Here is an 18,483-nt window from a genome sequence, read left to right as displayed (position 1 = left end):
AGTAGGCCTAGCTAATAAAATATATTAAGCCTACGAATGGTTTGCAGGACGATTATAGCTACACTGTTGTGGTACCATGGAGGTAAGGGTAGGTGGCACGGCTGCGACACCTTTTGCGTTTTGTTCTGCTTTTACACTAGAGCAGCGTTATTTCGCTGATGTCTGCTGGTCATGGCACCACGGTGGAAGTGACCAGACCAGCTCAGGGTACGAGGCTTTCACTACATCCTTTCTTTTACAGAACATCTATGATAGATGCATCGATTACAGGTGTTTGGACACAGCATTGAGCTTCGGTGCATTTCTGCTTGCGCCTTTCAATTACAGCGCAGTTCATAAAAGCGTCAGATAGTGGCGCCAGACTCACGGTTTAAATTCTGTACACTGTACGTGTCATTCCGGGAAATGGATTAGTTTAGACACAAATCTAACTATTTAGTTCTCTCTCAACCTGAATGATCATTTTCTAGGAGATAATGGCAGTTTGGGGGTCTTATAACACGGAAGCAATTTAATATTTAAATTTAGCAGTATGTTTTAATTAATATAGGATGAGTGGTTAATCCTGTTACTCTGTAGAAACTGATACAGCAACTGGAGTGGTACTGAAGTAAGCAGTTTTCAAAAGAAAAACAGTGGGTCGTCCATTATTTCACATAACCCAGAGCCGCGACCAGGCTCAAAACGTTAAGAATTATTTGGCACCCAGTGATCAAAAGAGCACGGTCTGCCTTCATAGCAAGCGTCTGAAAACTACAGACAGGCAGACATGGATGCGCGTCACACATACACACACACATACACACACAAACGCATGCACGCACACCGGGCGCTGCTCTTTTAAATCCACCTGTTCACGCGCCTTCCTTTGCTCTCAACTGCTGGTAGGTTTGTCAGGGGAGAAAGCGACATTTATTTCAGAAGGCCTTGTGCACGAAGTGGCGAGGAGCTCCTCTACAGCACCGTCACAACACAGCAGATGCAGCAGGGGCTCCGTCTGCCGCTGCTGAATGGATTCCTTACTAATTCACCTCTCCCGGATGGTTTTGCGCATAACCTCCTCATATCAAGTTCCAGAGAAAGCCGCTGCATTTCTGTGATTACATGATCATCTCACCAACCCTGTGTGGACTGATCGCTGATCATGTCAAGTGCACTGATTTGAGACCAGCGTTGACTTCAAGTCACATCGTCCCTCCCGGGTGGACGCGCGGCTAATAATCTAGAAAGGGCTTTTGCAACAATTTGTGGCAAAGACTGAGGGGTGAAGTCATGGTGCCGGTACCGCTTTGGATTCTCATGGCACCGTGACAACTTTCTTCCTGGCTCTTCGTTCCCCCCTCTTTATGTTTTAGATGTTTCACAGTGGGATCTTTAGGGAAATTATCCACCGTTTCCTTTTTTAATTATGTTCACTTTTGCTGCCTTTTGCTACATGCTGTCTCTGGTCCTGTGCGTATCCCTGATCTTCTTTGCGATATGGCACGTAAGTACCTTAGATTTTGGTATGTTTTTCTAATCAGTGGATCTCATAATCGGGGATGTGTTTGAACGTTAGACGCGCAGGTGTGATATTTGTGCGTAATAGTACAGGGAGCTCACGGATTTGATCATTTATTCATTTCAGATGCACATTTTCATAGTTTTTACTCTATTTATCCAGACATGATCCTTTCTATTTTCGTCAGCAGGACAGGTGAGCATCTGTATCTTTGCCTCCTGTTCCTTTATTCCTACATGCATCCAGTAATTACGCCACTTGGTTACAATTTGCTCTTATCCAGATACTTTACACATCTGACCCAATTTGATATGCAGAAGTCCTTGCGGCATCCTAGATCAATTATACAGCCTTCCTCCCATCAATTAGGAAATCTTGCAGTGTTGTACAGCTCTGCTCCCTCTGCTTTTAGTGAAGCCCTAGCTCACTGCCAATATCACTGACTGCATTATGATATTTGAATAATCTTATTTACTCCATAAGCAACATTTCCATCATGCAGGGCTGTATGTAAAGACAGATTTAGGTCAGGTCTTCCATCTTATTGCCCCAGGTTTGGCTTTTGCATGAAAACAGCAACAGACCTGATGAACTTGGGATGACTGATCCTCTGGCAATTACAGCTAATAGTTGGTCTGCCTGTCTGTCAGACAGTGGCTCATGTGTCTGCTCACATAGCAGAAATAAAGGGACCAGGACAGTGAGAGTGCAGATACCAGACAGCAGTTAAAATGAGTGGTTATGCAAGAAAACTGAAAAATAGTTTAAATACACCTTAATTATGCTAATGACTACTTGCCTGACCAACAAATACAGCTTCAATCAACCTGATTCATAACACTGGCAGAGAAACCACAAAACTTCCTTCTGTTCTGTCTCTGATACAAATTCAGCAGTAGTGGAAGGATCACAATGTTAAAGTATTCTGTACTTCAGCAATAATCCATGTCCCACCAGGCTTTCCTTTGCATTCTGCTTAAGATGGCAGAAACAGTAGAGATGCCTCCTCCATTGCTTCCCATTCATGGAGACAGACAGACATGTAACAACAATAGGCTGGGTCTCCGTACTGCGAGGAAACATAATTAGGAAGAAGCTGCGATGTGGGAATATGTGGAGCTGTGGAAGTGTGTGGCAGAGCCAAGGCTGCACATTATAAGCAGCCACCTGCCAAATGCTGGGAAATTCAGGCAGTAACTGTTTCACATCTATCAGTCACTTTGGCAGGTGGCCATCTCTCAGTCCCCCCCCCCCCCTTTAATTTCATTTGGTTTAAGAGACCAAAAGGTTACTTTTTTACGCCCTGAGCAGCTGTGCATTACTAAAAAGAGCCAGCGAGTTGAGTCAAACTGCCCAGGGTAACATCAAACTAAAAATAAAATGAGCTAGTGTAAATCACCATAAAAAGATAGTGGCTATGAAACATTCCACATAGAAAAATTGAAATAAAATGAGTAGTGAGCTGCTGTGACCCTAGCATATTACTATTACCAGCCCTGTCAGCAAGTAACACAAGCACCTGAGTCACGGAAGTCACCGAATGACAAATGACTGCACACACATGGACTTATGTCCTTAATTGTCTATAATCAATCACACCATATGCTGTCGAGTAAATGAGCTCTTTATAGTGTCTTCTCTACTTCTGCACTCATTTTCAGGTGTTGATAAAGCTCTCATTAACTTGTAGGAGGCACTCTCACTAAAGACAACTGATTCTGCTACCATCCCCCTCATTTAGGCCACACGTTAAGTAAAATCTGTGTAGGGAAAAAAGAGACGGACATGTTGGCTTTTTCAGGATATCTGTTAACCCTATTGGGATTTATGTGTTAAGTAACATCAGTTTAGTGTTGTCAACTATTTTAAATGTAAAGTAGCAAAGCCTGTTCAGAAAGTCCCTAGGTGTGGCTAGATAATGTCATACACTATTTTGCATATTAATGCACAGTATACTTACCATACAAACATTTTAAAAATTAAGGTTGGAAATAATGAGATCAGACTCAAATTTCCTCTGTCATAGGTATTCCCATTTTTTCATTACATCACTATTATCTAAGTCTGCCTCTAATTTCAAAACCCTTTTATGTAGGCTCTAACATTGTAAAAGTTTTCTTTTACACAGGTAAGTAAAGTACTGAAGACAGTGTTGTGGCACATTTATTAATTTGAATATTACCATTTTTGAATATTCCCTGCTTCTATATTTTTACTCCACTGGAAATATCACACATTTTACTCTTCTGCGTTTATCTAAAATCTGTATTTACTTTACAGATGACAATTTTATAAACAAAACATGTCATTATGACAAATATTAACATAGCCAACAGTAGTTACAATTACCAGCACCATGACCAGTTAGAACAGTATAAAAGGTCGTATCAGCAGAAATAATACATTACATAACACTCAACAGGAGCCATCTGTTTGACATTGTAAGCATATATTTTTTATTCTAGCACTGTTTTTAATGGCTGGTAGTCTCTCATTATTTTTCCTTGAGTAAGGGAACAGAGTATTATAGTAATAGTGCAGCTCTTCATGGCAGTTCTTATTTTGGAACTACATTGTGAATATGTTTAAAACTAATTTATATTGAAATAAAATGCAAAGTGCTATTCACAATAATTTGACTGTTGAACTTGTGCAAAGCATCTATACCCAAACTGACAGTGCACAAACTGAATGTACATTACAACAAACTAGCACTGAGCGTGTTTGGTGAGTGGTTCTGTGAACACTCAGACCAGTCTCAAACCATATCAGTAATTCCAATTCTTGGCAGTCACCTCCAGTCTCTCTCTTTCATTTTCTATAGCATATAGTAACTATCACCAGAACTATAATACTGTTAATGACAAGATTGGATATCTTTCCATTTTTGAGTATGTCACAGACCATGTCATTTTCCATAGAATTTTTATGGATCTCACAGTTTGGTCATTTCTTATGCCTCTTGAAGCTCAGAGGTACTCAGTTTGTATTATGGCTACTGACACTCCTCTTAGCTTTAGATAAGATGAATAAAGATCATTTCTTTATCTTATTTAGTGCCAGTAAAGTAAACGTTCTAAACTGATAGAGACCATATCATGGCAGCTCTCTCATTTTTTTTCCAGTAGAAATGATATATGTAATAGTAACGATAAGTATGTTTATTACCCATGGGAATACTCATATAAAGCGATGTAAAGCTTTTTTAATTAATATACAAGGTGAAGTGTGACCTCCCCTGTGAGTTCTGTGGCTCAGCGTTTTGATGGTCAGACACTCTGCTTGAGTGATTCTCCTCCCAGGTAACCACAGACCCTAATGTGCTCTAAGTGTCATTAAAGCTGGGAGGAAGTCACACATTCCTCCGCTGCACATCTGATAGATGGGAAAGCACCGTGGTTCAGATATGATGCAGTGGCTGTCATGGCACCGCAGCAGAGGGCAGAATGTCAAATTCACATCATTTACTTTCTCAGTTGGGCTTTCCATTATACTGTGGTAGTCTTGGTATGTACTGCATGGCTGATGCAGCGAGGTATGAAAGCATACTTTGTATGGATGGACAACGAGTGAGGCTAATTACATAATGGGAAAAGTCATTCAGGAAAACAGAAGGCCCTTGGGTTACTGTTAGATTTTTAGTTATTTGATTATTTTAAATTTTAAATAAGGCTCCATTTTGATATATTTATTAATTGCTTTATGAATACTTAGAAACCAATGACCTTAGGGGTTTAAAATTCACTTTGGCTGATGCTTGTCTTAGAAGACACCTCCAATGGCATATAGCCTACGATCTATTAACTTATCAACATTTACAGAATTGTTGCCTTATTAGACAGTGAAAAAACAATATAAGCACTAATTAAAAGATCACCAGCATTAATATCTTATAGACCATTTAGAAGCCCTTAGTAAGAAACTGTTTTTGGTTGCCAGATATGTAAAACTACCTTCAGATTTTTCTAGGCAATGATAATGTAGTTTACCATTCAAGAAATGGTTAAACATTTTCTGGGGGGAAATGCACTTATTTGCTTTTTGCTAATGGAACACTACACCTATTAGCTCACTCTAGGAAGTCACGGGCTCAACCACGAAAAAACACAGCACATAACCTTTGTAAAAATGCATGTAATCGCCACAGGGGACATGCCTAGCTCCAAAAGTTATGGCTGCTGTGGCCACATATCACATTGTAACCAGTTGATCACAGGTAAAACAGAGTCTATTTAGATCACAACATCACTGATGCATGTTGAATATTTCTGATTCATATGTCAGGTGCTTTAACAGACTGATGGATGACCCGAGTTTCACTTTGCTCACTTTGTCACCTGACGATTGAGAAGTTGGTCTGTCTGATTAGATCTGTCACTAAAGTATGTGGCTGTGAACCCACCAGGTTATCGTTGGTGAAACTGTCCCAGCATACACACATAGTTAAACAGGGATGAACATAGTGATAAACAATCAGTGATAAACATAGAGCTCTATTTTCCTAGCACCAATTCATTAGATGGTGTAGTGCAATTTTAGTGTTTATCTTTTCTGGAATTGCATTTGTGTTAAAACCCAGTGTCTTACTGAATCTCCCTTATGTAAAGTAATGACATATTGAAAAGGAGTTATACTGTAGTCTGCCCAAAAAGTCACTAGAACTGTTGATAGTCACTTTTTTGATTAAATCTTCACCAAATCAAAATTTAAACTTGGCCACAACAGCCTATATAATGTTATGCACACTGGCTAAACTGGTTGTGATTGTCCTAATGAGGCTGGAATGCACACAGCTACTTGGCTGAGTAGTGAAACGTTTCAACCTCAACCTGGACTTCCCTAGAAGTAAAGGGCTGGTAAAAACTTATATTTTTGTTGATGATAGTCCACTAGCCCACAGGTACAGTGGTCCACTGGGGTTTGTCCTGCTATGCCAGATGGCCAGTCGATAACCCCAAAGCAACCTCTTTAATTCCACAGTGACATCTTAATCCTGCAAGCATAAGGGAAAAGGTAAAGAGTTGGAAGCTGTCCATCTAATACTTTCTAGATTTAAAAGAATCTGTTTCCACTATTTGTGAGGAGAACTTGAAGATATTATAGGATTATTTTAGGACAGTATATATATTAAAATACATCTGCAAGGCTTGTAACTGACAAAACTTTAAATTATACTGTATTTTACCTATTACACAAACATGTGTAATTGTCTACTCTATAGATGTGGTTATTGTGTTATTATTCACATAGAAGTACAGCTACATTGTAAGGAGGGGCTATGCAGCTTATACCCAGAGCTACAGGAGCTGATGAATCAGACTGGGCCAGAAAGAGATAAGACCTAAACCAGACAGAGAGGTGAAAATGAGAATAATATCATCCCTTTAAGAAAGCACAGGTGTTACATTCTACAGTGTGGCTAGCAAAATTCAAGTGTTGTAGGTCTAATGGTGCTCACTGAAACTCAAAAATAGGACTGAATGATCTTCTGCACACACAGTTCACTATTGCAAGAGTCTCATTTGGTTTATACAGGTACATGCAGGTGTACAACATTACCAGCAAGCCTACAACTGTATTATAGCTAATGGGAACTGCTATGGATCGCCCTATATAATTGAAAATTTGAAATATGACATGCTGATACCTTTAAGAACTTCTTTCCATGAACTCAACTTAATTATTTCTGAGATTTTATAAAGAGCTGTGGACAGCATGCAAAATGTCATTTCAATATCAATTATTTTAATTGATATCATGCTAATAGGGTGCATATAAGTTTCATCAAACTCACTGATACACCAAATCCAGAGAAGGGTAGTATTCCATCATGGAAGTACTGTTTGATTTTTGGGGCTCTTAGCTAAATATATACAAATGCCATTTGCAATCATAAATTTGCACTGTGCCTTATGGGTACTTACTTATGCAATGTACAGAGAGCAGAAGACATTCAGTAGGAAAGCCAGTTGGAGTCCGCTCATGTTTTGGCCGAGGACCATCCTATTGGTTAATATGACCCTGGCTTTTATTTCACACTTTTCTGACTACCCTTGCCTTTCTGCTTACCTTCCATTGATCCACTTAAATTACATCACACAAAGCAAAAGCTGGAGTCAGCAACAGAGGCTTCTCTACATATCAGAATTTCATGTACACTTCAGGATGCTGTCAGAGGAAAGCAGCTCAGCTAGAGTAGCTCAGATTTTGTACAGGGTATTCAATTTAAAAGTTTAACAGCAGTGTCAAGTGGATAATCATTAACAGTGAATAACCATAACACTGTGTCTATGCTGTTCTTAAAATGGAACAAAGCATGTTCTGCTGCAAGAGTCTTCCATGGGCAGACCAGTCAAAGGTAGAGAAAAGGCACAGGCAGAGTCAGGCAGTGTCTGCTGGGGGCCAGAAAAATGACAGGAGCTGCTGGGATAGGATGAGGCTGAAGAAAAGCCAGATATAGTACGGGTTTCATTTATTGGGAAATCAGGCCAGGACACATTGGATTAGATAAATGTTGAAAGCAGAAATCAAAATGACGATCAGACATGAAAAAGAAGGAAAAGGGAAATGCAAAACTGTGGGTAGGGAGCAATGCTGTTGGGGGAGTTGGAAAAAGTGATGAAAAAAGAAAATCACCAAGTTGAAACAGAAGAATGGACCACTTAAGTAACAGTAAGTTAAGCTTTGTGTTGCATGGAGGCCACTTAATGTTCGTGCTGTCTCCATCTGGATTATTCATGTCTTAATAAGAGCAATGAAATAAAGATGAAGTACAATCAGCTTTCCGCTTAACATTCTTGTTACAGCTCTCTTCTGGCTGTGTATGTAATACATTCATTGAGTAAACACTATAAAGGGGATTTGATGGAAGATAGCAAAATTGAAAAAAATACATATATACATATGTCAACTGTACACAGCTTTGGTCCAGCACATGCAGTACAGGAGTGCACGTTATAGGCAACAGTAATTCCCACTAGATGTCAGACATTACTATAATGTTGAGATGCTACTTCTTTGTTGTGATTCTTTTTCATATAACTTCACAGACCACTGTTAGCACTAGCTGGGAAAACAACTGAGCCAATCAGAGCTCTGCAGGCAAGATTCAGAAAATACAGGGACATTGACTCTGCTGTACAGGCTGTTGTAAGTAGACTGAAAGAAGTAGTAACTGAAATTTTGGTTTTTGAGAACAATATTAAATGTTACTGTCAACAATTTCCCAGACTAGATACATATAGACAATGATATCTAACTTGTTTCTAATTAAGAGCAAACAATAAGTCAGCTAACAAGAGTAAGATGCCAGACTGAATGATTTTAAGAAAAGATGGTTCAGTGTAACTATCAAGCTAAACACATAGTCAAATGTAAAGTAAGCACATTTTCAACTTTGGTAATAATTCCTCATACAGTGTGCACAAGTACATTAGGTCAACATTTCACCAGGAACTTAGTCTGTACACTGTAACTAATATTTGCAACACTTTGGGCAATAAGCTTGTTTTTGTCCATCCAGAACATTTAACTATTTAATTGTTTAAAATCTGTAGTGAGCACAATCTTCTACTTAATATAACCTGAATTTGCTTTAAGATTAAGGCAGACGTTTGCCATCTTGGCCTTATTGTGGGTTTGATCAAAGTCTTGAAAATGTATTGAATACTACATACAATGTAGAGTGGGGATACTCCAAGGGAGAGGGGGAATTGTATAAATTGTTGTGAATTTTAATATGTTAATGCCAAATGTTGTCTAATAAGACTATAAAAGAAAACCTGAAGAAATATAAAAGGTAAGATATGTGCTAAACGGTGGAGACGTACCTTGAATGACTGAACAAAACAAAATTAACCCACAAAGAACCTCCACCACACTCGCCTGAAATGTACAAACAAAAGAGTAGCTTCTCCTTGAGTAAGACATCAGGCAGGATGAGGAAATGCATAGCTGATACAACAGATTGTAATTTCAATAAGGCAAAGAGCCATAGGGACTTTCTGGCACCATGCACTGGGGGCTAATGGAGGTGAGTTTCAGTATATAGCTATGTTGGCTCAGCATTGATCCACATGTTCATTAACCCCTTTTAGCTCCTTATCCATCATTGTGACACTTCTCTTTCTATTGTTCCATTGCACAACAGGATTATTAAGGATTGGCCTCCCTCCTTGTCCTCCCAGTTTAAAATTTTCCACAGCACTAGGTCTTCACATTTAAACAGCAGATATTCAATGTTTGGGTGTAAGTGTGTGCATTTTTTTTACCACCATGCTTATTCATCTGCTTGATCAGTGAAGATGTTACAAGACACTGATGGCAGTTTTACCAAAATCACAGTACAGGTGGGAATGCACACCAGGCTTGAGTAGAGATGATCATATTTTCAGAAGGCCCGACTGTTCTTATTAACCAACTCCATAAGAGACACATTGCTGGTGACATCAAACAAATCACTATTTCAGCATTTTTGTCTGCGTGTGTGTATAATTTCTCTGGGCCAAGTGATCACAACTGACAACATAAACCCTGTAAGCATTCAGGAATCAACTGGATGTGAATTGTTTTTCTTACATGCAAAGAGACTCAGAAAACTCACTGTTTCTTCACAGCTACAGTAGTTGATAACAGTTAGTAGTATGGGAAAGGGAAGACTATAGTATAGTGATGCGGAGCAGGTGGCTATAAAAAGAACAGGCAATACAGGTACAGAAAATACTGCAGGATTAGCTCAGCAGGATTACTACTACTACTAATTAAATACACAAATGTTAATACAATTGAGAAACCATTAGGGATTACTGCTGAAGTAATAATGTGCTTCTAATGTATCACAGGCAACTTAGTGGTATAGTTTAGTACTGCTCAGTCAGACAGAAGGAGGGTAGATAGTACCTACGCTAACTGTAAATGAGACGCAGAATGAAAATGTGAACAAAGAAGTTTCACCACAGGCTTTCAACACTTGGAAATAATTAGTTATTTGAATGACCTGAAGCTGAATAGCAGCAACTTTTCAGATGTTCTATTGGCTACTTAAAGAACTAACAGCAAACAAGCCGCTGTGTTTGGATACTACAAATAATGCATACATTCCATCATATTATTGATAAGTAATCAGATTAGTTACATGTGTTATTGTCCTGTCAACATTCTAGGCTAAATAATAATAATTATAATAATAATCTATGATGCCTTAGTGCAAAATGTGCAATAATAGTTGACAAGTCGGAGATAATGTAATTCGCTGCAAACAACATTGGGTTATTGATACTATTTTTATTTTTTGTTCACAAAATGTTTGGACCCTCCTCTCTTCTTCAGAGGAGACCTTCTGGTCACCTTTGATTCCCATACCCAACATTGAAAAGCCAAGTCAAATGCCTTAAACTTCAAATGTAACTTAACATATTTAAAGGATATTCACCAGTTAATCAGTTAGTTAATGTTGATAATTCCGATGAATTAGTGCATCATGAATGCATTATAGTCAGGTAGTGGGACCCTGCTTCTTCTTTTCTTCAAAATAATACAAATAATAAAGATCCTGTGCAATGTTGGATTTTAATGCATAGAGACTCATTTGATATTGCAGTTTGGTACACAAACCAGACTGTCAAGGAAGTGAAACACAGGATGGTTATACCAATTCTTAGATAGTATTTTTAAGTGGCACAGAGTCAGGAAGGAACCTGTCAAATCAAGTCCACACATATGATGAGCGTATCCTTTAACTACAGTTGGATAGGGGATTTTGATGGCTTCCTTCTACTTTCTGTTCTCTCCAATGTGGCTGTGCACCAGCATAATTAACTAATATGTAATGTCACTATGTCAGTGAGTCATTTTACAACATAAAATATGATGTTAGAAAGCTGAGCTGTGTTTTGATGCTGCTGATGGAGCCAGTGGAGTAAATTTGCTTGGCCAGCTGCAGCTGTAATAGCATGCTGCAAAAGAAGTTGTCTGAGTACAGCTTCTACATCTTATTTTTAGGCACATATTGGGCAAATCAAAGGACAACATTGCTACTAGCACTAATGTCAGGGAGCTCTAGAGGATGCTCTCTTCCTGTGTAGATCTCAAAATTGGAGGGGAGAGCCTGCCAGAAACATCAGTTTATAACCTTCATGTTATTGTCTTATTTGTTTTTTGAACTTATGCTTCCTTTTAAATGAGGCCATTTCCTCATCAACACTAAACTCAGAGATATCAGAGCAAGTTTGAGTAATTCATAGTCAGAGCCTGTATAGCTCATTAGTGACGGCTGGCTGGAGGCACTATTTGATGGCCTTTTGTCTTGGTCTTCCCAGCTTGGCTTTGTATTGAGCCACTTTGGTTGAAGAAGCAGATTTCTCTTTGGCAGTCCAAAGTACGTTGCACATCCAAATAATTGCTCTAGCTCTTGGACTGTATGAGTAATAGGCTTTATCATGTCATACTGTATGGCATACCGAATAGACTGACCCATTATGGCTTGCGTGCTGCTGGACATACTCAAGAGGTGATGAAATTCCTTCTGATGCCTGGAGCATGTCTTACCATTCAGGATTCAGGCTGGCGGATGTTCATTACAGTTTGTACTCTATGGACTGACACAGGATATCATCCTCTGTTTGTTTTTGTGTGCAATCCATCACCTAAGAGACACAATACAATCAATACTGGGACTGCAGCTTATTCATTAATGCACAGATTCATTTCTTGATTGATCGATCAGTTATTTAGTCTGTATATGTCTGAATATGTCCAAAAATATCTATCCCTGTTTCCTAAGGTGATAGATGAGGTGTTCAATTGTCTTGTTTTGTCCTTCAAATAAACCAAACCATGAAAAAAATATCAGTTTACAATGATAGAAAACTCAAAAAGGAGAAAACATGAAAAACTAAAGAGCTGGAATCAGAGAATGGTTGACATTTTTCTTAAATTAAAACAGTCATTCAGCTATCATTATAGATACAGAATAATTGGTTGGTGTTTATCAGAGCTAAAGCGATTAAACCATTTTCATGGGTTAAACACCAACTGTGCTTTTGGTACATTCAGAGAGTTATCAGCTGTTGATTTCTTCAAAAAGTCACTTCTGCTTTCACTATGAAACTTGCTACCGGGACCATTCCTCCTTATTTTCTGTTCCTCACTGCCTCAGAAGTATGTTCAGAACTTAGAATGTGTATGTGTCCACTATCTGTGAATATGGTACTAAGTGACTTAGAAAGCCATCACAGTGAAGTGGCACCAATTTACATGTTATATCAGAGGAACAGGTTTTCTATGAAAAAGATGCCTAATTGCTTCTTGCAGACATGGGACAACTACAAAATTGTATTTTTCCTTTTTTTAAAATCAAAATAATCACTAATAATCATCAATTAATGAGATGTTCATGCACATACCGGTAATTTTTCAGTAATAACTAGAACAAAAATACACTGAACTTCTTACCTTCCACACCAACCACGTGGTCACATGGCTTCCCTTCCTGAAAGGTTGTTCTGCCTTCCTAGTTGACACCACATCTAAGATAAGCAAACAATGAAATATTCTTGTGAACTGAAACATGGTCAATAATCCACCTATTATGGAAACATGTTTACTGGACTTTTAATAGTATTGTCTAACACACAGCTTATGAGTCCATTTGGTGTCCTGCAGTAATGTTACTGCAGCATCATTTTTCCGTCCATTCAGAAGGTGTGATTGCACCAGTGTAAACAAATGCATATCTAGTGAAGATCACAAAATAACCACCCCTCACTGAAGTTGACAGCTGAATCATGCATACATGCTGATGTAGGAATTTTCTGAAAGGAAGAAATGTATTCATTTGATCTCGTCATAGTGTGGGAAGGGGTTAACACCCCCCCCCCACCCCCCGGCTAAGGTGTTCAGCACAGATACAGGCTGACCCAGAAGCTACCATGTTAGTGTTTAAAACACAAACCAGCTCTCAGTGACCTCTGGGAAACCTGCAGGATAGAGGATATTTTGATGTTCAGTCTAAGACTGAGATGTATTAAACAAAAATACAGCAAGAATGAAGCTGTGAAATTCTCTGAGGTATCCTTCTTAGCAGTGCTTAAAAAAAGCATCAATATGTGAAGCAGGGGATCCCTTCTTCAGTGAGTATCCTTGCACATGGCCTTATCTGTCAGGGATCCAAACTATGCTGGGCATTGCCAGCCTTTTTGATTGTCCAGCATTTGATTATTAAACCTGCGGATACTAAAAACACATGCAGTAAAGACCACCACAGGCTTACTTACACACAGCCTTTTCTGAGTCTTGGTTAACTATGGGCTGCATTTTACTCTGCCTGAGATAAGATAAAAACTTAATGCTCCTTGTGGAGAAATTGTGCAGCCTGTGTTGTAAACTTTGCATCATCTGTGTTGTCTAATGCAGAGAGGTAGACAGATTCAATGAATCAAATCCAGGGCTGTTCAGTTTTAAATTGGCTGCATGCATATAAGACTTAGTGTTTTGTCCTGGTCTTATTAGGTTCTAAATTGAGCATCAGAGGTTGGTGAGATATGGTTGTCTGGAAAATTAACCCATGTTGAGTGGGTTCAAAATCCCAATGAATAATTGAGACAATACATTGAATAATTTAAGTGGACCTTGTAGTCTTTCACATTACTGTGGAGGTTTCATTGAATGCCATCGTTGTTTTGAATCTCGTTATTTCTATGTGAATGGCTTGAAGGTTTCATGGAGAAAAACAGTTTTTGGTTGGTTATAGCTTCAGCTGAATTAAAGAGAGTGAAAATGAGCACAGATATCTCTGCATGCACCAAAACACAACAAATGGGGCTATATCCCTGTCTCTGTTCCCCTCTTTTTCCCTTGCAAACACACACAAACACACACACAGCAAGGTGTCAGTCCACTAGCAGCCACACATTCGCCTGCATTGAAACACACTGTTTATGCAGAATCTGGCAGGCCAAGGCAGGAGCAGAGTGTGCCAGTTGGTCGACTGTTTCTCTCAGCCGGCCTTGACTTCAAACAGTGTGTTAAAGTGAAGATCCACATCAAAATAGAACTGTGTTTGCAAAAACAGAATCCATAGTCACTGCCAGCAGATTTCTGCAGGAATCACCCTCTGTACATGTCACAGATTTCAGTTTTCGGCCTCTGGTCTGCAGGTCAGGGGCAAATGTTGCTTCTGATCATCACTGAGTGAGCAGCCTGAGATCAAGGAGCTAAAAATCTGTTCCAATAAAGGATAATACCAATTTAGTACAAGATGGGTCTTTTTTCTATTACACTTTTTGGTAATAGATATATTGTGCTTGCCAAGTTTTTTTGTTGACAATTGGGAACAATGTCATTACTCCCTTGTGTAGTCTGTTACAACCATGCATTATCAAGCTTTATTTTAGCAAAGTTGTCATGTCATCTAAGCAAGTATTCTGAATACAATCTTCTCATGACTAATAGAAATGTCCACATACAGTATAAAGACAAACATAAAACTGCTGTATTTGAATGATGTTCAAACCATACATCCATGCATATGCCTCTGTGATTTATGCACTATAAAGATTGAGTGTGTGTGTGTGAGTTTGTGTGTGTTCCTGTCATCCACAAAGAACCCACGGGAAAATGAACACACTGTAACACAGCAGGGCAATGAGTTGGATCGATGTTGGGATCCACTGGGAAATAACGTGAAGAGCTGTCTGTAAGGCCGGAGCAAGCCCAGGGAAATAACCCAGGACTGAGACTCTGACATTATTTTACATACAGGGCTAACGCGCTCACGTTTACAAATTGTACATGCCTCAAACACACAAGGCAAAAATAACATTTTCATGCCACAATTAGAGTAATTCCATTTTTTTTTTACTCTGCACACACAAACAGACACATACTTATGCTTAGATCACATCTTACAGCTCCCCCACGGTGAACTAACAGACTAGCTCATGTGCAGATGCATTCCTCTCTCACACTCACACTTCCCTCCAGAAGTCCAACCAGTCAAACAATGACATCTGTCTTTGCAGTTTAATTGCTTCCACTGCACCACATGCAACACCACTAGAACTGTTGCATAGTGTCTCTGCTGTTCATCATTGCTTGACAGTGTTATTACTACCATCCCACTACCACCCAGTGCAGTGGAAGGACCAAATAAAACCAATCAAAGGGGCTCTGGTTCTTAAGTTGTGCCCGTGGGCTGATTTGACCTAACATTTTAACAGACTGTAAAAATAATGGCAAGGGTGAAGAAGTGATTCTTAGACAGCTCCAGCTACATAAAAAGAATTTGTCTGGGCTGTTTTGCCTGACAGCACAGCAGGTGGACTGGTTTGTTCAGCAGATAATGATGACTGCAGTAAATGTGAGACATGTTTAAGTCCAGATTTGGATGATGTGTGAATAAAGAGCACTAGCATGTTTTATAAAACAGCCTGTAATACATTGACTATAAAGAATTAGGCTGCTCTTATTCTATATTCTTCTAACTGTCCAATATTTCTATAAAAAGGCCTAAACTTTAAAAAAGTAAGAAAGTTTTAAAAAACTTTGACCTAAACTTTAGTCCAAACATAAAAAGCTCAACAACTATAGCAGGATAGTCCTCCAGGATGAAATATACTAACCAGTTCCATACATTTATAATGTTAAGTGAAAACATCTGAAATGTTGTTGGACAGGTTGGCATGATTTTTTGTATTAATATATACGTTTGCCAGAGAAAGAACAATAGTGACTGGTAATTCCCTGATATTTCATGTAGTGCCACAAACAGGCCAGTGTTTTCCTATATCCAGTGAGCTAATAAACTAAGTTAGAAGTGAATTAGGCTTGGGCTATACAGACAGTACTTGTTAATAAGATCAATTTATTAGTTGATGAATTAATTCACTGTGTGCAGTAATTAAGCTATAGTCTTTCACCAGCTCTACCCAACACAACTGTATATGCGTGTGTTATTTACACTGAGAGCAATGCTGATGTGTTTTCAGAATTGGAAATGCCATTGTTATATTGCCCCTCACTGATTCTTGAGAGTTGGGTCAAAACAGGTTTTAAAAATCTTTTTTTTTTTTTTAAATGCACACTATACTCATTAGAGTTATATATTTCTGTAGAGAAAAGTCTTAGCTATATAACCATGTAAAGGAATGGGTTCTAAATAAAAACTTTTGACAAATAGACATCTTTGATATCATCAACTTGATTTGTAGATCAGAGTGTGGTTTATTTCATGAACATAAACACAAACTAAATAATGAATGGACATTTTCTGTGTGCAATACGGATTAATGAACAAATGTGTTTTTAAACAAATGGAGGTGACAATAGATGTAAGCTCATCTTATATTGATCATATAAAATATAATGAACATACTAATAATTACACCATTTCCAACTGTCAAAATAACAATGAAAACTGCCCTTTTCTCCCCCGTTTTCATCTACTTCATTTCCTCCACCACTTCCTCCTCTCCTCCTTCTCATCCATCTCTTCTCTTCTTCCATTCCTCCTATGTTCCTCTCCCCTCCTCTACTTTTCCTCTCCTCCATGTCCTCTGTCTTGGGTTTTTAGCCTCCAAGGGTCCTCTGGTGCCTTTCTGGTGTGGGTCCTGTGACTAACTGGAAAGATAAATGAAAAGTGTTAGTCAGATGAGAATTATTGTTGGATTTGGCAGAAATTGAATATAGCCTAATATTCATATGCATGTTCTAGTAGAACTCCATGAAAATAAAAAATATTGTATTTTCTTATGTTAGAATTAGTGCTTTAAGTAGGTCCCTCTACAGATTCAATGTAATATTCAGTTTCACAACCAGATGCTGTGCAAATCTACACACTGGCTTTTCTGTTTAATATATAAATAGGAAAGTGACACAATAATAAGCAGACCAAAGCCTGCCCATGCTCTACAAGTTACAAATGTAACGGAGTTGACGTCTGATGGAGTTGACATAAGGGCGAGTATTTTCCCTCTAAAACACGTATTGTACACTGCAGATAGTTGTTTTTTCCTCAGTTGCAAGCTTTCTCAATAACCACACTAAAATGTTTAAATTCAATCCACTGCTATCTAAAAAACACAGAACTGCGTGACGGTGTTGACATGGTCCAGCTGTGACTGTAGGAATATTGACATCATCTGTCTAAAATATCAAAAGGTATCAAACTGAGCAGAGTACGTGTGGTAGGGTTGCATTCAGCACTGCCAGGGAGATGAAAACATCTGACGGAGTTGACTGAGGACACAGCTTGGATAGGCAGATTTTAATGAAAAAAAAAATTGTTTGATGTTCACTTCATGCCTTGTTTTATATATTTATAGTCTTTCTTTTTAATTTGATATATGTGTATTCACAATTTTAGATTTTTTAAAGTGTTTTTGGGCAGATGAATATTGTGACTAATTGCTGAGGACAAATACAATAACATGGACCTTCTAATCAGAGACCATACGTTTAAACAAAGTTTTGTAAAAAATGATAAAAATATGTGTGTGCTCTGTGTTTTACTGGTATGTAGTTACCACTTCATTTCACCCTCTGTCTTTCCCTCACAGATAACAGCGTTTGATGAGCTCCAAGCTGACTTCAAGGTGCCGATCGATCAGGGTAATCCACTTCATGCAGTAGGTTTCCTCTACCTAATCATTTTCATTTATACTGCAAAACATTTCCTCTACATGTTTCTTTTGGTTTTTGTCTTTTGTTTATGTGTGAATGGCAACTGTTGGAACATATGGAAAATCATTCAAAACCATTTGCTAAGGGCCAAAGACATTAGCCCACACAAACTACACTCAGTCTTTCCCAGTCTACATTCTGTCTCTCCATTAATTCTAAATCAAGCAGATGGTAACCTCATAGTTTTGTACATCCTCCTCTCCTCGGTTCCTGGCTGACAAGCAGACTCCTGCTATATGTAGGACTTCAGGGCAAACCATCAAGTATAAATGAATCATCTTTCACAAAAAACAACTTTGAATCCA

The 18,483-nt window shown here is 38.6% G+C and overlaps 1 protein-coding gene across 1 annotated transcript in view; it reads left to right on the top strand.

The window, feature by feature from the left end:
- Nucleotides 1-1,408: 1,408 nt before the first annotated feature.
- Nucleotides 1,409-18,483, top strand: part of cnih3 (cornichon family AMPA receptor auxiliary protein 3) — a 78,706-nt gene continuing 61,631 nt past the window's right edge. The window contains exons 1-2 of the mRNA XM_026318821.1: nt 1,409-1,486; nt 18,055-18,123. Coding sequence (XP_026174606.1) covers nt 1,409-1,486; nt 18,055-18,123 — 147 coding nt within the window. The remainder of the gene's footprint in view (nt 1,487-18,054; nt 18,124-18,483) is intronic.

The sequence above is a fragment of the Mastacembelus armatus genome, chromosome 24 (genome assembly GCF_900324485.2).
Source record: "Mastacembelus armatus chromosome 24, fMasArm1.2, whole genome shotgun sequence".
Lineage (NCBI taxonomy): Eukaryota > Metazoa > Chordata > Actinopteri > Synbranchiformes > Mastacembelidae > Mastacembelus > Mastacembelus armatus.
This window is presented reverse-complemented; position numbering and strand designations above follow the sequence as displayed.